General features: G+C 39.6%; 1 protein-coding gene across 4 annotated transcripts in view; it reads right to left on the reverse strand.

Moving 5' to 3' along the window:
- Nucleotides 1–12,301: 12,301 nt before the first annotated feature.
- Nucleotides 12,302–23,130, reverse strand: part of MOSPD2 (motile sperm domain containing 2) — a 41,060-nt gene continuing 30,231 nt past the window's right edge. For 2 of the 4 annotated variants that reach the window (XM_074814763.1, XM_074814765.1), the window contains exons 12-15: nt 22,755–22,851; nt 21,985–22,114; nt 17,864–17,966; nt 15,326–17,352 (exon numbers count right to left, since the gene is read on the reverse strand). In XM_074814763.1, the coding sequence (XP_074670864.1) occupies nt 17,206–17,352; nt 17,864–17,966; nt 21,985–22,114; nt 22,755–22,851 (477 nt within the window). In that variant the 3' untranslated portion in view covers nt 15,326–17,205. Of the gene's footprint in view, nt 14,328–15,325; nt 17,353–17,863; nt 17,967–21,984; nt 22,120–22,754; nt 22,852–23,130 lie in introns of those variants that run through there. The other 2 variants (XR_012621956.1, XM_074814764.1) reach the window with 2 other exon arrangements.

Below are 23,130 nucleotides of genomic sequence, written 5' to 3' on the forward strand. Positions count from 1 at the left end.
TACAACATGACAACAGTCTAACACCACAGTTGGTGTGTCCACACCATGGTGCATCCAGCCCTGCCACATATATAAGTCTCTTAAAGACAAAGAAAACCAGGTGCTTTCTTACAGTAATCTAATTTTAGTTTCCAATCACCTGCAAGTTATTACTATTTTTTTAATCAACAGAAGTTTCTTGATGATATACAACTTCATTGACTTGAGTAAACCCAAATTCTCCAGTAGCAAAACACCAGGTAATACCATCATGGGCCTTGTCACATTGTGCGAGATACAACATTATGACCAAGAGTGGTGCAAGTAAATATGGTAAAGGAAATAAATCATGCTATTTCTACACCTGTTAAAACATGGAAATGAACCGACTCCACAGAGATATCTTGCATGGGCTACATTTTACCCTCAGTTTTTCCTCCCTGAATCTTAAAGATCTGTGCTCTCTAGCACCTCCTAAAATAAGGTTGACTGGTAGTCTCAAATAATTCACTTACAGAGGCAAATGGTAACTTGTTCTAAACTTATCCTAAGGGGAGATAGATCCCTACAGATACCAACTGTATTGCTTGCCAGGGTTTGTTTTTATGGATGTTTAAGTCATGTATAAAACCTATACAAATGTGTACACCATGAAAAGAGAAAACAGTAAGTTAAGTGGAGCATTTACTTCAGAAATCCTAAAATCTTCTCTCAGGAAAAAAAAAAAAAGGCCCATGGGTAAGAGCATGTTGCGTTCCAAAAAGTTGAAATAGCACAAAAACACCTAGAAGATGCTTTCCCTGGGGCTGACTCCATGGCACACAACGTGGAGCACTAGGAAGGGAGGGGATCTCCATTATCCCTACACTTCCTGCACTGCCATTCTGGGGTGATGGGAGGGGACGGCTGCCCTCCTGCCACCTGGGACACGTGTCCTGCACATCCCGATGGTGCAAGGATGCACAGAAAGGCTGAGGGAACTGCAGGACCTCTGGAGTGGAGCATGGACCTTTATCTGGTCTCCACAGACCAAAAAGACCAGTGTCTTTGCTGGTGGGTCAGCTTTCCATGCAGCAAAACCTGCACATACTCCTGATGTTGTAAGCCAAGCTCTCACAGATGGCCACGCCAGGACAGACAGCTGGTCCCTCCATCCTGGCACCCTGCATTTGTCAGCATCTGCAGTGAACAGAAACTGTTCTTTTCTGCCTCAGAGTCCTTAGGCTTGGATCTACATGAATTTAAGAGAAAAGAAGTTTCATTTCCTACAGTTTATGCCTCCTGGCATTACCTACTGTAAAAAAAAGAAAGTGGTTTATATTGCTACGTGGAAGTCTACATGTTTTTCATGAGAGAAGAAAGTACCTTATGCAGCACAGCAAAAGGCAATCTTTCCCCTGGAGACTCATATTGAACTCACAAAGCAAAAAACAAATATCTGTGAGGAAAGCCAGCTTGTTTACCCACTCTTCATTTTCAAGCAGCTTGCAGCCTTCAGCACGTTCACTCTCCATCAGAAATTTTAGCACTGGTTTTCTTATTTTTTAGATTTTTCAAGGGCTTTTTTTCTTTGACAGTCAACAAGCATTGCAAAGGAGCACTCTCTTCCCCAGCTTGTCATTTTTACAAATCTCTCTGAAATGAAATGCCTTCACACAGACTTTGTTGATACAGCAGAGAGCAGTATTTAAAACATCTGTGAAACTCATTTGCTTGGCACAAGAGTATCCTGGTGGATATTGCAAGAGTACTACTCAGTTTTGGGTTTAAAACATTTCCAGCAAAGTAACTGAGTCATTTTTGCCAATGACACTGGGTCTCCCATCTGTGCAAATCCCATCTGTCCGATTTAGATCAATCAACTTAAATTATATTAGTGGCTGTCATGCCTTTGAGAGATTTTCTCCATTCTTCAAACATGTCAGAGCCCACGGTCAGAGCACTGAGCAATGGGAGGCCCAAAAGATCTTCCATCATATCAGATTTTTCAGTCTCACACTGAAGAATAAGTAGGTCTACACTCAGTAGCATCATGATTGTTATAAATTATGAATAGTGCTTATCCACAGCCAAGAAATCTCTGATTTGTGCTGACAGACCATCATTATATTACTAGTGTATGTGCAAGTGTAGTTCCAGTCATTTACCAGGCTTGTGGTAAGGGGAACTGAGGAGCACTAGAACTGGGACTTCTACTTCACTGCTTGAAAACTTCATCACCTGCAAAAATATTTTCTCTTTTGTGGTAGTAAAATTACTATTATATGCAATATCTACATATAATGTTTCTACATATGATATCGGTAGAGCTCAATCCTGTCTTTTTTATTTATTAAGACATAAGCCTTATTTGTTTGTTTTTCCTACACATTCAGGTCACAAAGCAGATCTGATAGGAGAGTTCTGATTCATTTCAGCATGGAAATTGGGAAAATTGCTGCTTTTCACTACAGATCAATGTTCAGTGTAATGTAATGGTCTGGAACCGCTCCCATCTTTCAACAGGCACCAGCTTTACTGAGGAAGGGTAAATCACTTCCCTGTAATGTAAGCCTTGTATTTTTAAGCTGATATGTTTGATCACCCTCAGTGCTTGAAGATTATCATAACTAGCAATTCCAGCACAATTTACATAAGTCTGATGCAGAGCTAATAGAATAAAGATCATAGGCAAACCCCTGCCTGGTTTCTGCTGGGCTCCTTGTTCCACACTGCCTTGTGCCTCCTGAGTTTCAGATGTGGCCAGCAAAGATGCACCCGGCGCCATTCGCCCCTGTCCTCCTTGGCAGCCTGCAGCATGTGTGCCAGCCCTTCATTTCAACATCACCAAGTGTCCCTTGACTGAGAGTCATGTAATAGAAGTGTTTATTATTTTTGTTTCATCTGCTAGACAATTAAAGTCCTTTACATTCAATAACCTAAAATTGTTTTCAACCCCTCTAAAACTCCTGGAGTATCACCTTTACTCAGGGCCCTTCCGGTCTAAATCCTAGCAACACATTGACTTACACCAATCAAATATTTTCTCTAACTCAATAATATTTTGACTCCATTATCCTCCAACACTATGTAGCAAACTACATTGGGAATTGTCTATCAGTTTCTCCCACAGCTTCTGGCAGAGTGTGCTACGAAATTTCAGATCCATTCTAGAAGGAAACCCTATTGTAAGTAACAGCACAATAGATCCCTAGCCTCAAAGAAGATATAGATCCCTACCCTGAAGATGTATGTCTTTATATAGAGAGTTTGCAACTCATTTTCATATTGCAGAACTCTGTACATTTCCTGGAAGAGAAATATACCCATTTAGAAATTTTACTCAACAAACTTTAACTAAAAAATATTTAATATAATATTTTAATATAGAAATAAACCTTGACATTTCATTTGCTTACAGTTTTGGTAATAAGTTCAAAGAAGATGGTTGAGATTACTTTTTGGTATCAAGTTCTTTACTTAAGAAGAGCATCAGTTTCAGGTATCTCTTTTCAACATGTGAGGCTTTCTGTACTTCATTTATTTTAAAATTGAAAACTCCTATTCATAGTAGAAGCTGGACATGAATAACATCAGTATAGGCACAACCAGCTCTGGTAGTTACTAGTAGTTGCTACTATTTTCTTTTTAGCTGAGATAGGTAGGAGATTCCTGCATCAACCCAATTTGCAGTACTTACAGTTTTTGTATGACTTATTTTTCCTTAGCTGATACATTGCAACCAAAATTGTGGTCCTCTACAAAGAGATTTTTTATCAGTCTCTTTGCTATTGTCATGGAAATACCAACAAAACTGGCAATTTGATCACTAAATAGTCCCCTATTTCTCCTTGTACTTCTCTTGAGGATCAATTCACTATTCAGCCTAAAAATTGTCCAGTGTTACAAATGTATGAAGACTATTTTCGTTGGCACAACAGAGCTGTATTTGAAGTATCACAGCACTTTCAGACTGAAATTTGTTTGGGAGACAATAGGAGAGCAGCTATCCCTCTGGTTAAGCCACGCTGTGTTTTCAGAGTAGCATAAGCCAGGTGTTCTGCCCGCTGGCCCAGACAGGTTAGCAAGAAAGATCCTTGCATTTATGAACATGGTTGAAAACCCCTAACATGTATTTTGCTTTGAGAGCCACCAAATCTACCTGCAAGGGCATTCACATGTACATCTGCCCATCATTACACAGAGATGACTAACAGGTGACTGCCAGTCAAGACGTTTTCACAACATGGTTCAAAGCAATCTTCAATTGGCTACCAAAGAAATTTCCACATTTTTTTTGTGACTGCTGCTTCCTGGAAGGTGTTTCATTTTCTCCAGGAGGACAGTGAAGCTACTTTACACTTGCACACAGCAAACATCAGAAGGCTTCCGGCCCTCCTGTGCCCCACTTGTGAGAGTTTGGAGGCCTCTGCCTCAGTCCTGCCTGAGGCCATCAAACACGTGGCGCATACTCCCTGCCCATGGTCCTTGATAAGCAGAGGCCAGACTCGCACAACTGCTAATGGGTATCCTGCAAGTGGAGATTTCACACATGCAAGCAAAACTGTACTTGGAAAAAATACCTGTAGACTTGAACAAAAATAGGAATCTCTTTTGCACTGAGCTTAATTCATCTTGCGTGTCATGACCGAATACCAAATCACCCAGAACTTTGACACAAATCTATGTATGTCTTCTCCATCTGGTCACTATGCCAAGAACCACTCTTTTCAGGATTTTTCAGTCTCTACTGTTATATTATGACACAAACAGAAGAGGAAGAGGCTTTAGGTGAGACAGATGAAAACAAAAGCTTCATCAATGACTACCTTCCCTAAGTCAATGGCTTGCAAGGCAGGTCCTTTCCTCCAGTCTGTCTCTCACTGGAGCAACTTTTTCATGGTTTTCTTTGCATCCCATCAAACAAAAGAAAGTCTCCTCTCTGTCCCCCAGCTGTGTTTCATTCCTCTCTCCAGGAGTCTCTGCTCTCTGGTTCCTCCTTCTCTCCCTTCACGCCTGTCACCGCAGCCCAGGGGACTTCTGTGGTACATGTACTGCTGCTCTCAGAATGACACCATCCCTCTGGTGGCTACCACCTGCCCCAATGAACAGCAGTCAAACAAACCAGCATCAGCAGTGACTCCACCTCTTGGCTACACCTTTTTTTAAAACAAACCAAATTTTACAAAACACACTCAAAATAAGCCAGTGCAACCAAGATTACAATCCAACACAAATATTTTAATCTGTTTCTTTGATTAGGTGTTTAGGGAGTTACCAGATCCAGTGGTCACATCTCTGCAGGCTGTGCAGAAGGGTGGCTTAGGCACTCCAGGGGCCTGTTCAAGGCCGTGGTGAAAGCTGGTTGGTTTCAAACTTTTTGAAACAAGGAATTTGTAATTCCATGTTGGCTGCAGACTGCACACTTCAGACAAAGCTGCTTTGAATGCATTTTGGGCCTCCTTTTCTCCCCAGGTCTGAAAGTCATCTGTTTGAATATTTTTATTATTTTTATTTTTGCTAGGAGAAGGAACCGTTTTTGGCTTAGCACATGTTCGTCAGTCATTGTTACTATATGAGAAACTTTTTTTTTCATTTCACAGTTGTTTAACTTTACATTTCACGGTTTAATCCCAGGCTGTAGATACACTGTTAAAGCCCAACACACACAAGAGCAACAGTTAGTTGGAATATGCTTGTACAATTAGAAGTAGGACTGATGGACTTACTTACAATAATTATACACAATGTAAGATGGCCAACACAACATTGGTTTGGAGAAAAATTTCCTATGCTGCCGGACTGCCTGTGGTACCAGCCTGAAAAACACTCAGCTTTGCTGTGTTTAGTTTTGTGAGTGCCTGGATATCAGCTGTCTCCATGTTTTGTTGTGGGGAAAAATAGAGGGTGAGGAAAAATAGTGCATGCAGGTGAAGCAGCGACTACCTCAAACTGAGAAAGAGCTGCAGCAACAAAAACCGAAGCACTGATGGGAGCAGATGAGGTTGGGAGACTTGCAAGAAAGTCATCAGCAAACATACAGTTGCAAACATCTAGAATGGCAGCTGTGCTGCTGGAAGAGATAACAAATAGGAAATGGAATCATGTTTCATTTGAGATTTGAGATAACTGAATAAATTCACTTAATATCAGTGCTTCCTTACAGGAGAAAGAACCTAACAGTGCTGTCACAGGGAAGGTATTCAAGTCTGAGTGCCCCGACATCCCCCTCCTGCACTTTTTCACAGCACGCAGAGCAAAGCAAGGAGGGAAAGGTTTCATTCCTCCAGACAGCTACCTGGTGTCTGTCCTCAGGAAGGGGAATGCACTGTAGGCATATTTCAAACACCTATCCTAAAGAGTCTGGTATTACAAATTGAGTTGGCGTTTTCTTTTCTTCAGAGGCTTATCTGTGCACCTCTCCCATTCCTGATGATTCATAAGCAGTAACCTAACGCTAAAGACAAGAACGCTTCATTAGCAAAAGACTGCAATCCTGTTTCACTAAAGCATGACTCAGAAAACTCTACCAAAGAAACAGACACTTTGGTAAACAGGTATACAGCTCCCTGAATTTCAGCAGTGGGGGCAGTTCAAAAAGAAACTTTGGAAATTTATTTCCCTCTGGTTGAGTAGACTGTAACCTAGCCATGAGATTTTCACCCAAGAGCACCTAATCCAACTGGAAGATGACTGCATTTTTCCTTTATTCTTTGAAAGTTTAGATTTACTTAAAAAGACAAATTAAGAGGACCTGAACCACAACACTGAGTACTACCACCTGTGGAAAAAAAAAATATGGCCACCATTCAAACAGCAGAGATGAAGTTGGAAATATCGAGTCATCAATATAAGACTGTTTGGCCTGATATTCCTAATTCTGCTTGCAAAATTCAAAATGGTGTCAATCTGCAATATTTCCTACAGTGACAGGGAGCTGAGGACTGAGAATGGATTTGCTGAGGAATGGTACACAGTCAACTAGCAACAGCTAAACTAGGCTTCACTTTAGTCAGATGGCTTTTTTTGAAACTCCCAGGTTTGCGGACAAACTAGAAGATTGCACATTACAATGCTAACAAGACAGCCCTGCTACAAATCCTGCGTGTTTCTTCTGTGCTGATGGGTCAGTATATGATTGGCTACAATCTGGACGTTGAGATTTGGAAATCAGACTTGGGAAAGTGGGGATGATCAAGCCCAAATGGGAGGGAAAAAAAAATCTAGTTCTCACTCCTAGCTGACACACTGCTGTTTTCTCTGCTCCAGCTTGCTTGGAAGAGTTTTGATTACATGAATTTCCAATTCCACATTTCTACTGATAAATTATATATAGTCCAGAAATTAGATGTTGCAAGGTCCTCCCTTCCCCAGTAGCATGAGCTGCAAGGCAAGAATGCTTGCAACACTATCAGAGCCACTATCATGCTGCTATATCAAAGCAATGAGAGTGTGTGAAGATGATGCAAATTGTGCTATATTTATGCAGTCCAGTTAAAAACAACATCATGAGACCTTGAAAAAAATCTCTCTCCCTTGCCCTTTTAGAGAAGAGCTTAGGGAGTCCCAAGGATTTTGCCTCCTATAGGGCCCTTAGGGCTGGAATCACTGCTTTGTCTATGTTAATTCCTCCTATTGTTTTGTCTTCATCCTACTTATTGTTCAAAATAGATGGTGGAAGGTGCATTTTTGCAACAAAATTGGTAATAAGTAATAACCTCTCCCTATTTTGTAACTGTAAGAGTTCTCAGGACCCTAATGTCTTAATTAACCAATTTTATTAGCCCTCTACAACAGTCATTCATATTGGAGTGTTAGCAGGAATTATGTATTTGCTTTGAAAAACTTCTCCGGCATTAACATTCCTGTGCAACTTTGATGTAAAATTTAACTTTTTACAGTGTTCCAGAAGACCTGAACTCTGTTTCCTAAAATACACTGGAAATACTATAAAAAATACAAAAGAAAATTTTAACATGTGTTACATTACAATCAAACTGCAAAGTAACTCATTTGGAAAGTTCTCTAAAGTATAAGTAGACCATGTCACAAAACATTAAAGTGCTTATTAACTGTATGCAACATCCCTTTGCTTTTTTCATCAATACATGCAGCAAATATCCTTGTTTCAACACGCTGAGAAGTGATAATTAAAAGTTTTTGCTTTCATTCATAGAAACAAGTCAAACACTGCAACATATCTCAAAACACATATCACCTGAAATGCAGTCTGTGTCATGCCACGTACTGTAGTTTCTCAGCTCTACGCAATAGTAACTCACTTTGGTAGAGTGAAGAAGCACGAGAAGACACCACGTTGCATGCTGCACAGTACGGGCTCCTGTTATCCTCTCCGACTCACCCCAAATGATGTTCAAGCAGAGAAACTGCTTCTGAGTTATAAATGTTCTTCTCTTGTCACAAAAAGGAAAGCTTCTATCTTCTCCACCAATTTGTCACAGACTTATTTTGATTCATGAGTAGATTAAAATTAATAAACCTGCCTGGTCCAAAACTTGGCAAACTGTTTTGACACATCATTTCATGTAACTTCGTTTGGGTTTGTTTTGTTTTTTTTTTAAACACATCATAGTCATTATAGCTGGAGTGGCAAATGTGATCATTTAGAACATAGTTCTCCCTTTTTAAAGTCAGTAGGAACAACCTGTTTTACAGGACTTCTGTTATGATAAATACACAAAAAGACAGTGAAGTACTCAAATATAACAAGAATAGTACTGAAGACAAACAGGGACAAAGCTGAAGAGTCATTACAGAATGAGCCAGTTCATTTCAGTCACTGGAACAAGCTTCCCAGGGAAGTGGTCAGAATCATAAAATCATAGAATGCTAGGATGGTTTGGGTTGGAAGGGACCTTAAAGATCATCTAGTTCCAACCACCCTGCCATGGGCAGGGACAGCTTCCACCAGACCAGGTTGCTCAAAGCCCTGTCCAACCTGGCCTTGAACACTTCCAGGGAGGGGGCAGCCACAACTTCTCTGGGTGACCTGTTCCAGTGTCTCACCAACGTCATCATAAAAAATTTCTTATGTCCAACCTAAACCTACCCTCTTTCAGTTTAAAACCATCACCCCTTGTCCTATCACCACACTCCCTGACAAAGAGTCACTCCCCATCTTTCCTGTAGGCCCCCTTTAAGTACAGGAAGGCTGCTATAAGGTCTCCCTGGAGCCTTCTCTTCTCCAGGCTGAACAACCCCAACTCTCTCAGCCTGTCCTCATAAGGGAGGTGCTCCAACCCCCTGATCATCTTCATGGCCTCCTCTGAACTCACTCCAACAGGTCCACGTCCTTCTTATGTTGGGGGACCCAGAGTTAAACACAGAACTCCAGGTGGGGTCTCACAAGAGCTTAGTAGAGGGGGAGAATCCCCTCCCTCAACCTGCTGGCCACGCTTCTCTTGATGCAGCCGAGGATACGGTTGGCTTTCTGGGCTGCGAGTGCACATTGCTGGCTCATAGCCAGTTTTTTTATCCACTAACACCCTAAGTCCTTCTCCACAGGGCTGCTCCCAATTCACTCATTGTCCCGCCTGTATTTATGCATGGGGTTGCCTCAACCCATGTGCAGGACCTTGCACTTGGCCTTGTTGAACTTCATGAGGTTTGCACAGGCCCACCTCTCAAGCCTGTCCAGGTCCTTCTGGATGCCATCCCTTCTCTCCAGTGTGTCAGCTGCACCATACAGCTTGGTGTTGTCAGCAAACTTGCTGAGGGTGCACTCAGTTCCATTGTCCATGTTGCCAACAAAGATGATAAACAGCGCTGGTCCAGCACCAACCCCTGAGGAATGCCACTCGTCACCACTCTCCACATGGACATTGAGCTGTTGACCGTAACTCTTTTGAGCGTGACCATCCAGCCAATTCCTTATCCATCAAGTGGTCCATTCATCAAATCCATGCCTCTCCAATTTAGAGACAAGGATGTCATGCGGGACAGTGTCAAATGCTCTGCACAGGTCCAGGCCCATCAGAGTTCAAGGAGTGTCGGGATGATGCTCTTAGTCATAAGGTTTACGGTTAGGTAGTCCTGTGAGGAGCAGGGAGTTGGACTCAATGATCCTTATGGGCCCTTCCAACTCAAGATACTCTATGATTCTATGATTCTTGTCTATGAATCTCCTGTAAACATGGTGTGGGTTTTCCACACCTTCTTGAGTTTTCCAGGGATTAACAAAAACAGCATTGTATTTTCGATTACAGTAAATAATTCCAAGGAGAATTTTAAAAAGGAGGTGTATTCCTGCATTTTAATGTTCAGTATCTGCAAGATTTGCCATCTGTTGGGCCAGACTGCTATGAGACAGCATCTGTGTGATTAAGGAACTTCAGATATATTTCCAAACTGAAATGGTTAATGGAAGGTACATCTCAACTGAAAATGGACAAAGCACAAAATCTGCTTGTCTACCTTGTTTTTTCAATGCGCAGCTCACAGCAGACAAATCCAAGTTACAGCTCCTTCCTTGGCTACCTCACCTTTTATTTATCATGTAATACTTCTCAAGGTTTCAGCTGATGCACCTGCCTGAAGTAGTGAAAAGAATTAAATACCCTTCCTCTGATGTTTTTGCAATTTCTCCTCAATTTAGGAATTAGCTGGAGTAGATGGATGCTCTTGAAGACTCTCAGAACAGAGAGGCTGTACCAGTTCCCCATATTCCGCACCCATATACCAGTACGGAACAGCCAGCATAGGAATATTGGAGTGTACTTTCAGTATGAGCTAGAAATAAATGACTTAAGTCCTACTCCAAACTCCAACACACATCCAATGTGAGGGGCAGGAAAAAGTGTCATGTCAATCACAATGCCCACTAGAACAGCAATATCTGGGATTACATATACATCAACACATACCTGTTCAGGATTGTATTTAAAATTAGCAACTGGCTAGCATGAATGAGCATTGCTTTTCTGAGGTTTCCCACCTAATTCCAGACTGGACCAAGAAGCCACGTTTATACATCCTCTTTGCAGAACAAAGTCCATTAAACTGTGAACTCAAGAAGAAAATGTTACTTTCCTTTAGAAAGCACTACAAAATCTTTTTGTGAGTCATCACCATCAGCTGCAAGTTTAAATTCTACAAAAACTGTAAGAAAAATGAAAATATGGTAAATGCTACTTGTGTACAGGAAAATGCACTTCAGGGCATGGGGATTATAGTAATTCAGATGCCAGTAGGTTAAGCATCAATCTGTAAGTGTTAGTTGTACCAGATTAATGAAGCATCTGTGGTGTTTGCCCAGATTCGCTTTTCCTTTCAGCAATTTATCAATTGTAGCATTCTAGAAAATAAAAGCTTAACAAATTCTGTTTATGCTTCTTTTTCACATTACTGTTGCAATCTGTATTATTTAAATGGTGTTCCTCATTCTGACATTTTCCCTGTAGCTTGGAGAACAGGTGTTCAGATACAGCTCCAAGCTGTCAAAAATGAAACTGGCAATGATTTTAACTGATACAGGACTGTGGAAATACAAGAAAGTTGTAATTTTGAATAATTAAACACCACACAGGATCATCATTACCTGAAGGATATCTTAATTCAGATTTCATCATAAACACAAAATGGGATGGTGGGACTGATACTGGAGGCTTGGATTTGAGTTCTTGTGTCTTGTGTCCGAAGCATTTCTTTGCAAATCTAAGGAAACCACAATGGATCTGAACCAGAACCTACCAAGATTGCTTTCTTCCCCTCTCCTGGGCCCAAAATCAGGTGAATACTTGCTCTAGAGAGACCACATGGACAGCCTGCTGTAGGAAGAGCACATCATTATGTAGCATTGCTCCACCTGGCCCTCCTGGCTTTCTGGATAAAACTGATATGTGGGGTGAATCTATCACTCACTTTCTCATCAAGTAGCAATGGCAGTTTATTGTGTGGCTACTTCACAGTATACACACATGTACTGAAATAACATGAGTAGATGTAACTGGTTATTTGTAGTTGGGTCAGAAACAGAAAGTACATATTCAACTATCTGTTTCTTCTGGTAAGTTCCAATAGGCCAAGTCTTTTGCTCCTCACTCAAGTAAGTTTGTGTAGATGTATTTATTTCAGGAGCAAGGTCTGATCAAGACTAAAGAAAAAAGAGGCACAGTGACTTTACGTTTTTGAAAAATGAAAAAAAAAATAATCCTTGAATACTTTAAGGAAATCACAGCTTCTTGCCAGCTGAATCACCATCAAGTGTTGGCATATCTCATGGGCTAATCAAGATCAACAAAACACATAATTTACCATCCTTCTAACAAGATATTTTTAACAGGAAGCAAAACCTCCAAAAATATTTTGCGAAAAAACACCAAGAGACAGTAAAATGATGAATATATTCCATTGCTGACCAAAGAAAATGAAAGATAAACAGAAGTTACAGACATTTTTTTTCATATTTAGGTTTTCTGACATTTCAACCAACTCCAATACAGTACCAATATAGCACAACTGGTATTTACAGAATTAAAATAGAACAGAGGAAGTATTACTAACAGATCAAGAGACCCTGAACTGGCATAAGGAAGAACGTAGCAGTCCTTTGGGTGGGCTACTGCTATGCTTTAGACTACAGCAAAGACTACAATGACTGACAACTGATAAACAGGCTTTGTGTTTGGACTTCATTATTAACTTCAGCAATACCATCAGAACAAATTGCCTACTGCAATCTAAAAAACAAGTGCTACTAGCTGCAATCATACAGCAATAATTGAGCACTCTTCAGCTGTTAGCCCAGTCCTTCTCTCAGTGTTTAGGAAAACAGAGGTGACCTAGAGCATGCCAAGTAAGCAGGCTGATGCACCAGCCTTGTGAAAGAAGTAAACCAGGAGCTGTGATACCTACTGGTAAAAATCTGGCAAGCTACTTACTCTTTGCTCATACAACTGGGGGATTTCAGTACTTCTACTCAGAAGTAGCAAAGTAGTAATTGCACAGATCTACCAGGAAATCGCCTAAATCCCTCTCAGTCAGGACCAGCACGTGGAACTTCGCTCACCTCCTCTACAAAGGAGAACCTCTCACCACTGCCACACTTCTGGAGAGGTGGATTTCCTGCATTTTACTTTTCAAGTTGGATCTGCGTGTACTACTGTAGGCATTCACTATAAAAGCAGCGAAAGCAAGAATAGCAAGGTTCGAATTGAAAACTGGGACTGAAATGATTAAGAAAACAGAAAACGGGAGGTTACACTTCTCACCAGCTGCAGAAAACACAGAGCCAGAAGCTGCTGATGCTGAAGCGTGCCCCAGAACTAGGCATACTGAAAAGCATTGTTCATTTGAATCATTAACTTGAAATCACTTACCTGTGTTAACACCTACATAATGGAAATGTAGCAATTGCTGTAATACCAAGTCAGTAATTCCTCAGTGTGCCATCTTCCAGGGAACAGTAAGCCACGCACTTCAGAAATTGACTTAAGATGTCTTCTTTAAGCTCAGAAAAGAGCATTCAACTTGCTCTTCCTGGCTAATTAGAACTGATTACCTCTTCCTAAACTAATATACTGCAAATACAGACATCTTCGTGTCTTAGACAACACCCTGTGGAACTACTACAAGATCTAAACCAGTGAATTCTTACAGCACCTCTGATGCATTTTGCAGAATAGTGTTTGGTCAATTCTCAAATTTGTTCTATTATTATGACTGAACATCCACTTCCACAATAAAGCACTAGAAAAAGAACGAGCTAACACTGTCCTTTGTTAACAGAACAGCATTTATACCCTTATGCTGCCACTCCAACAGAAAGTATGAGGATCCCCGAGACAGCGCAGTGACTTAAAATGCTCTCTACAAAACCTCACACAGCCAACAAAAGCCATATAAACTAACACCTGGAAGCAGGGACAAATATTTGAGAGAACCTGAACGCAAACATTAGAGACAAATCAGTTACAGCAGGGAATCACTGATGAAATAGAAAAGTAATTAAAAAACCTTGTTCCTGGCCCTGTTGCCTCCCCACCCCTCCATTTTTTTTTTTAAATAAAATATCTAAAATGCTTGTCTGTGTTTATTTTTCTAAATGCTAAAATATTACAACCAAGACTTTTTCCTCCAAATTAGCCTAGTCCAATGTGTTTTTTCCTTGATACTTAGTTTTTGCATCTAATTAAAAAAAACTCAACATGACTGTGTCCTTATGCAAAAATTCCTGTTTTCACTATTTAAAAAAATGTACTTCCCATTTAATACCTCCTTGAGCATTCAAATATACTGTAACATTAAACCACCGTAAATAATTTCAGGATGAACATCATCAGTGCCAATGTGAATGGTGTCACTGCAACACCACCTGTGCATACGGTTCAGAGCTGTCCTGCAGCAAGACTCTGGAAGTAGAGAAGAGATGATAAATAAAGCACTATCTATGAAGTCTTGAACCTAATCTTTTACTTAATAACGTAAAAAACTGAACCTAAGAATAGGGCACAAAAACTGCTTGCTAGGAAAAGAGTATGTGCTCTTTTGGAGCACAAATTGCTAATTTATAGGATTACAGTCATTGCTTTCTCTTAATTGTCTGTAAAAGCCAAAAATAACTGCTAATCTACAATGAGGGAAAGGAAAATGAAATCTTCTATCTCAATAGTTCATGTAATCAAAATCCTATTTTGTGAATTGTCTAAGTTCTAAAATGCCCCAGCTTTACAAACTGAGTTTCATGTACTGTGAATAAATAAAATAAAAAATTTGAAAACAACCTTTTGTGTATACACTCAATTTTGGGTATCGTATCAAAACACGTTACTGATGTGCACTGTGTAATATCAATATGTGTTAGACACAAAACCTTCCAAAATGGACTGGCTGAAATCTGTGTTTCCAAGGGTGGACACACAAAACCTGAAACTACTGACAACTGAAAACTGGGAAAACAGTGATGGATCACCGTATGTTTTGTGATGATATAAACAATGAAGTTTTCACAAAAGAAAATTACAAAGTAGCCTACTGGCAATTTCTATGTAAGAAGAAAATACTGTTGCTTTGGTGTTTTTTTTCTTATATATATTTTTTCCATTTACTGTGTGATGTTTAACTAATAGATTTACTAAGAATATTTGGATTTGTGGATTTGCATTGTTCGTGCCATGGTAGTGCTTACATGCCAATATCATGTGCTATGTTATTATGTTAGGCACTCTGTCTAAGAACTCATGATCATCTATTTTACATTTCTCTGACAAGTATCATCACAACTTCTATTATACAACAGGCTACGAGTCATTACCATATTGACCCCTCTTTCATATTAAGTATCTACAGACTAACAAGAGAACCAAAACCTCAGGAGATGCAGCTTTTTAAAAGACTAAACATTCAAGACTACATATTTCCTCATATTTATTTTGTAGCTGTATTTTTCTAAAACATATTAAAATAGAAAAGATGTTCATCTGGTTTATCATACAAAGAAAATACCAACATAGTAATAAAATACTGAAAATATATGAAAGCACCAAAACATTAAAATATTCATATTGGCAAAGACTCTAAGAATATATTTCTTGCAATTTTACAGTAAAGTGCTATTCAATCCACTCAAATTAAGGAATTGGCATTTTAATAGCATGGTGGTTATTATCTTAAGGTTACAAATTTCTTCGTTACCTTTCTCAACAAGACAACAACCCATTTTGTTGGAAGCAAAGCATCTGAGTTGCATGCACATGAAACTAGCCTAAATAACAGCATCATAGTAAGCAGTGAACAATGTAAGTTGCCAACTCATTAAGAAAATAAAATACTGAGAAGCAAACTGAACAGAAAGGAGATTAGTGAAAAACTAAGAAAATGTAGATATGGTAAAATATTGTATAAATTAAGAAAGAAGACTGTGCACCAAATCGTTCTGTAGAGTTGCCTTTTACATGTTAATTCTTTTAGTAATCATATTGCTGCTTTATTAATGTTTTATTAATGCATTTTTTTAAACTGCCCTTTTCTATTTCCTAGAAATGATACTACATCTACAACACACTGGAGAGATACTGTAAGCAAAAAGACAGAAGTAGAATATGACCTTTAATCTTCCTCAATAATCTCTTCTCATATATTGAAGTCAGCAGACAAAACTAAATGATCTGTTACAAAGCCAATTTGTAGCAAAAATTAACTCTAGTAAAGAAATAATTTAAAATTTTTAGACCTCATCAAGAGTGAAAATTTTAAAAGTATGAAAGATACCATCAGTCTCCTTTTAAGTGTTTAGCATTTTAATATACATATTTACAGCAATGAGTACAAAGAATCCTTGTTAGCTTAAGTTCTCACTAGCTTCATACACCATTTCCACAACATTTTCTGAGAAATGGCAGATATAACACTTCTATGTTGCCTTCAACAGTTTTTAATCTTCCTGACTTGCTTTTTCATAAATTCCTCTGTAATTTAAGCATATTGCACATCTCAGAATAAGTTCTTACACTGACTGTTTATTAGCCTTTTTATGAACCAGTAATAGGTCATCAAAAGTCAACTCTCACAGTCCTTTCACAATTTGACTAAGAGTTGCTTTAAAAAAAAAAAAAACAAAACAGGAGTAGTGTCTTATGATTATTTCATCGGTATCTTTGGAATCAAACAAAGGTTATATTCCTGGTCGTTATGGCTGTGTATATGTTATTTGGTAGGAAATATTTACAGCAACTTTGCATTCAGATAAAGCACAAAAATAACCAATTTAACCAGTGAAAGCAATGAGCCTGAATTACCAAAATAGTTACTAAGAAGTATCTTCCTTTATATGTGTATGTACATAGATTATGAACCTTTAGAATACACTAAGTTAACTGCTTGTACCTTCTAGGAGAGTAATTCAAAATGTAAGAATGAGTATGAAGAAAAGAAATTAAATATGGTAAAGTAGTTGAATAAAGAAAAAAAAAAACTAAACAGTTTTAAATTGTGTTGTATTTGGCTTCCTCCTTCCAGTTCAGTAGTATTTATTGAGTTGTACTGTGAAAATAGATCCTAGCTCTAACATCTTCCTCATGCCCTGTTCTAAGTGTCAACTTCTAGTCATTTCCTTTGCTGGTCATTCTTTTCTTCTTTTTTTTTTTTTTTTGTCAGTAAATTGTATCATCATTTGTTGTTGTGGTTTCACAAACCTCATTTTGGCAGTTCCAGAATCCAAGCGCAGCACTGCTATCTCTTCCACTGCAACCAACCATGCTAGACAGCACATCCAGTGCACAGCAATTCTTTTTAGCTTCTCTGGGTATATGCCAGGTAGAAGCAGAAGGCAACAACAGTAACTGATAGTAACGATAAAACAACTGATAACTGCTGGAACCAGAGGCAGCGATCAATCTGTTCTTGAAGTTTTCTATTAATTTGCAGTAAATGAGTTAGCTGAAAATAGATATAGTTTCATTACATTAGAATCACTGCACATGAAAGTACTTGTTAATTTAGAACTATTTAGCCAATAACTATAAGCACAGAAAAAAAAATTAAGAAACAAGACTTCTCTTAGTGATACCTTTTCTATCACTACATACTTCAGGAATCTCTTCTACTAAAGGAGCTTCAAATCTTAAGTTATGGATAGCCCATACTGCCTATATAGGTGACATCTTTACATTAGGAAGCAAAAGATACAGCTGAGGCTCATTGATACCCTACACCTGTAATATACACAAGAGAAATGAGCAAGCTGCATTGAAAGTAGTATTTTATTAAACCACTGCCATTCAACAAAATAATCACAAAATCACTATCACTGATTTAGTTACTTTCAATTGCTGAGCTTTTCAAATAGTATAATTTATGAAGTATCAAGGAGGCTTAGTTCAAATTCTTTTTATCTCTATCATCTTTTATAATTTTGTTCAATCTTCAGCACAAAGAAATACACTATTACCTGTAAATGCACATCTTCATTGGTTTTTGCTGGAATATTAAATGCGTTCTCTTTTAATGTCAGAGAAGAAGGCTTACTACTTTCTATAACATGACACCTGAGCCTGTGAAAGGGGAAAAAAAATATGCACCAAAAATCATAAATTTAATGTAACATTGTAGAATTAATAGTAAATAGTCCATCTAACAGTTATTATATGCACTTTATTATCTGTTCTCATTGATTAATTTTCTAAATGATTATTGTAATGGTAGTCTGAAAAGGCTTCCTCAGTCCACCAATTATGTTTCGATAGCTTTTGATATGGAAAGCAAGATCAAAATTATCTGCATGCTCAGTTAAAATGTACCTTCATCACTTCAAATTCATAGCACAGGATGCACTGGATTATTCAGTCAAATACTTACTACCAGAGATGCAACAATTTATTGAACAGCAAACAAAATCTAAAGCTTTTCTTTCCATTTTAAGTCGCAGCAACAATATTTTTCATAGAGTCCACCTCTTCCAGAGTTGAAAATGCAGGAACAGAATTTCAAGTCACAACTGAAGGTTGTGGAATCCTACATGATTTATAAAATACAGGAGAAGCTCCTCTGATAACATGGAAGTCAATTAGTGTGGGAATGAATTTATTTGCTAATGAAATGGTTAAATTGAGGCTGTTGCATTTTTCTATTTTCACAGAATCATCTAGGCTGGAAAAGACCTTGAAGATCATCCAGTCCAACCATTAACCTAACACTGACCATTCTCAAATACACCATATCCCTAAGGGCTATGTCGACCCTACTCTTAAACACCTCCAGGGATGGGGACTCCACCACCTCCCTGGGCAGCCCATTCCAACACCTAACAACCCGTTCTGTAAAGAAATGCTTCCTAATATCCAGTCTAAACCTTCCCTGGCGCAACTTGAGGCCATTACCTCTTGTCCTATCGCTTGTTACTTCGTTAAAGAGACTCATCCCCAGCTCTCTGCAACCTCCTTTCAGGTAGCTGTAGAGGGCAATGAGGTCTCCCCTCAGCCTCCTCTTCTCCAGACTAAACAACCCCAGTTCCCTCAGCCGCTCCTCGTACGACATGTGCTCCAGACCCTTCACCACCTTCCTTGCCCTTCTTTGGACACGCTCGAGTAATTCAATGTCCTTTTTGTAGTGAGGGGCCCAAAACTGAACACAGTAATCGAGGTGCGGCCTCACCAGTGCCGAGTACAGGGGTAAGATCACTTCCCTGTCCCTGCTGGCCACGCTATTTCTGATACAAGCCAGGATGCCATTGGCCTTCTTGGCCACCTGGGCACACTGCTGGCTCCTGTTCAGCTGGCTGTCAATCAACACCCCCAGCTCCCTCTCTGACTGGCAGCTCTCCAGCCACTCCTCCCCAAGCCTGTAGCGCTGCTGGGCGTTGTTGTGGCTGAAGTGCCTTATTGAAACTCCTACAGTTGGCCTTAGCCCATCGCTCCAGCCTGTCCAGGTCTCTCTGCAGAGCCTCCCTACCCTCGAGCAGATCAACACTCCCACCCAACTTGGTGTCATCTGCAAACTTACTGCGGGTGCACTCGATCCCCTCGTCTAGATCATCAATAAAGATGTTAAACAGGAGTGGCCCCAAAACCGAGCCCTGGGGGACACCACTCATGACCAGCTGCCAACCGGATTTAACTCCATTCACCACAACTCTCTGGGCCCGGCCATCCAGTCAGTTTTTTACCCAGTGAAGCGTGTGCCCATCCAAGCCATGAGCAGCCAATTTTGCCAGGAGAATGCTGTGGGAAATGGTGTCAAAGGCCTTACTGAAGTCAAGGCAGACAACATCCACAGCCTTTCCCTCATCCAATAAGCAGGCCGCCCCGCCGTAGAAGGAGATCAGGTTTGTCAAGCAGGACCTGCCTTTCATAAACCCATGCTGACTAGGACTGATCATCTGATTGTCCATTATATGACTTTTAATGGCACTCGAGATGACCTGCTCCATGACCTTCCCTGGCACCGAGGTCAGACTGACAGGTCTGTAGTTTCCTGGATCCTCCTTTCTGCCCTTCTTGTAGATGGGTGTCACATTTGCCACCCTCCAGTCCAATGGGACCTCCCCAGTTAGCCATGATTTCAGGTAAATCATGGAAAGCGGCTTGGCGAGCACATCTGCCAACTCTTTCAGCACCCCTGGGTGTAACCCATCCAGTCCCACAGACTTGGGTGCATCCACGTGGTGTAGCAGGTCTCTGACCACCTCCTCTTCAACTGTGCTGACCTCATTCTGCTTCCCCTCCCCATCTCCCAGCTCATGAGGCTGGGTGTCCAGGGAACAGCCAGTTCCACTGCTAAAGACTGAGGCAAAGTAGGTATTGAGCACCTCAGCCTTTTCCTCATCCTTAGTTACCATGTTTCCCTCTGCATCCAGTAAAGGAGGGAGATTTTCCCTAATCCTCCTTTTGCCGTTAACAAATTTATAGAAGCATTTTGTATTATCCTTAACAGCTGTAGCCAAGTTGAGCTCTAGCTGTGCTTTGGCTCTCCTAATGCTCTCCCTGCATAACTTCACTAAATCTTTATAGTCTTCATGAGAGACCTAGCCCCTCTTCCAAAGGCAATAGCTTCTCCTTTTGTTCTTGAGATCCAGCCAAAGGTCCCTGTTTAGCCAGGCCGGTCTCCTTCCCCGCCTGCTTGTTTTTCGGCACACGGGAACAGCCTGCTCCTGTGCCTTTAAGACTTCTCTCGAAGTATGTCCAGCCTTCCTGGACTCCCATTTCCTTCGAGGCAGCCTCCCAAGGGATTTTGTTAATCAGTCTTTTGAACAGGTCAAAGTTAGCCCTCCGGAAGTCTAAGGTGGCAGTTTTACTAACCCCTCTCTTTGTTTCTCCAAGGATCGAAAACTCAATCATCTCATGATCACTGCACCCTAGACAGCCTCCAACATTTTGAGGAAAAAGAAACCCTAAAACTTCTCCAGAAAGACAAAACAAAACCAGGGACAAATATGTGTAATAAAATCTAAGTACCTTCCTGAGATAAAGTACTTGCACATATAATATTAAAAAGACAATAATTATATTCTCCACTACATTTAATCTGGGTTTAATAAAAAGTAAAGGTTGGTTTTGTATTCATCAGTAACATAAGTACATGACACGCTTTGCAGGTGATAAATCTAATGTAAACAATCTCTCCCTATTGTTTCAAGGTATCTCTTTAAAAAAATTGCAACATTTATGCAAGGACACTTAAGATCACTCACATGATGTAGATTTTGTTTAATAGGGAAATGAGGGATAAGCATTTGAAGCAAAGATAGAGCCAGACTTAGGCATCAAGTCTCAAAAATTCTTTTTTCTACGTTCATTTTGGCCATGGAGGGGGTAAAGGCACCTCCAAAAAACCAAAAACCCCAAACACCACTCCCCACCACCCCCCCCACCTCAAACCAGGAACAATCTAAAGTAAAAATACAGTCAAATTACTTTTTTTTTAAAGATGAAACAGCATCTCAATATCATAGCTCTAAGACTTCTAGGTGAAAAAGAACTACAGTGAACTTTTCCTAGAAATGTACAGTGATATAACTAAATGTGAACGGATGAGAGAGAAGAGTAACAGGTGTATTTAAAAGAGTGTGTGGGGAAACATATTTTCCAAGTGGTATTTTTTTCAGCATTAAATATGGAAAACATGCATATGAACATGCGACAGGTTTTACAGAAATCTACAAAATGATGATTTTCCCTAGCAGAAAGGGAATATTTTTTAATATTGTCTAGAAAACAGTTTTGCATTTCATATGTCTTCTTTCCTTCCTTTTTTCTAGAAAATTCAAGTGCACATTCTTATTTTAAAAAAATAACATACTGTCCATGTGTATTGTCACACCCATTCACATTTTTCCACTTAACTCTTAATCAGCACAAGAACAACAACAATAAAAAGAAGTGCACGTGCAGAATACCATGACATTTTATGCATTAAAAAAACCTCTAATCAGTTAAACAGAGCAGAAGCCTCAGCAATATACTTCAATCAGTAAGCACACAACTGTGTTTGGAGAATCCTTCACTGATTATGATATGCAAGTGTAATAAATCAGCTAAATGATAATGGCTAAGAAAACCTCCTGTCAATGCTCACCTATGTTCCATCACTTTGGTCCTAGGGACTTCTTTCCAAAACTGAGTCAGTTCTGGTACACCTGCTCCAGAAGACTGGTCCATTTCTGCTGCCATGATAAGGAAACGATCTTGCAGAGAAGCTGCAAAACCTGCCCTCAAAGAAAAAAAAAAAGTGTGCTTAGATAAAATGGCAGTATTACAAAGTGTATAGAGGCATTTTTGAACAAAAGAATTTTAAAATGAGAGCTTGTTTATTGCAGGACTGACTTCCTAGAAATAAAAATAATGAAATCATTCTCTTAAGCTCAACAGTTTTGATTACAGTTTTCCTAAAATTCTACGGTTTCATTTTAACAGAACTAGTTTCATCTGAATGATTCAAGGACAACCCAGAAGTCTGTAAAGAATGCATTTTCCAGCAAATTCGCCTCTGTCCTTCCTAACAATTTAGGAAACTGATTTATCACAGATAAACTCCCACCATAATAGAGCACAAGTGAGACAGCTGCCACTGCAACTTTTTTTCTTTTTTTCAGAGACAACAGAACAGGCTGCAGTCAACAGCTGCTTATGCCTGTGGAGTAGTAAGTCAGTCCGGGTAGTTACTCAAATGCTGTCTGACATCCATGTGTTTTTACAAATAATAACATTCTCATACAACAGTCAAGCAGACATGGGTGTCAGTCATACATCCCAGCAAGCACATACAAAGGTTAGTATCTGGAGCAACAGCCTGTTAATAAAACTTGTCCAAACTCCTTAAAATTTCTATTGTAAGAGTTTACTTACCACCATGAAGAGAGACTATTATATCCAGTGATGTGCCAGGCTCACAGCTACTGTTACTGGGTTTTACTCTGTATTTTTCAGGAGCAGTTGTTCTCACCTACAAACAAAAAATACAAAGCAAGCCTATAGTAAATGCACGCACAAACTGATTGTTTCATAACCTCCCTCATTCTGTAATAAATAAAATCCCCAAAATCTTAAATATTAAGACCAAGTAATACATACAGTGTTCAAAATACTTTATTTTGTAGGAGTAATCAGACACTGGTATTTCACCTTTTCCTCTCTCTTGACAACTTCTATCCTTTATTTTATGGCAAATACTATTTTTCTCTCTTATATATGTATTTAAGAAGAGCCCAGAGTATCAAACAGA

This window comes from Strix aluco, chromosome 2, assembly GCF_031877795.1.
Source record: "Strix aluco isolate bStrAlu1 chromosome 2, bStrAlu1.hap1, whole genome shotgun sequence".
Classification (NCBI taxonomy): domain Eukaryota; kingdom Metazoa; phylum Chordata; class Aves; order Strigiformes; family Strigidae; genus Strix; species Strix aluco.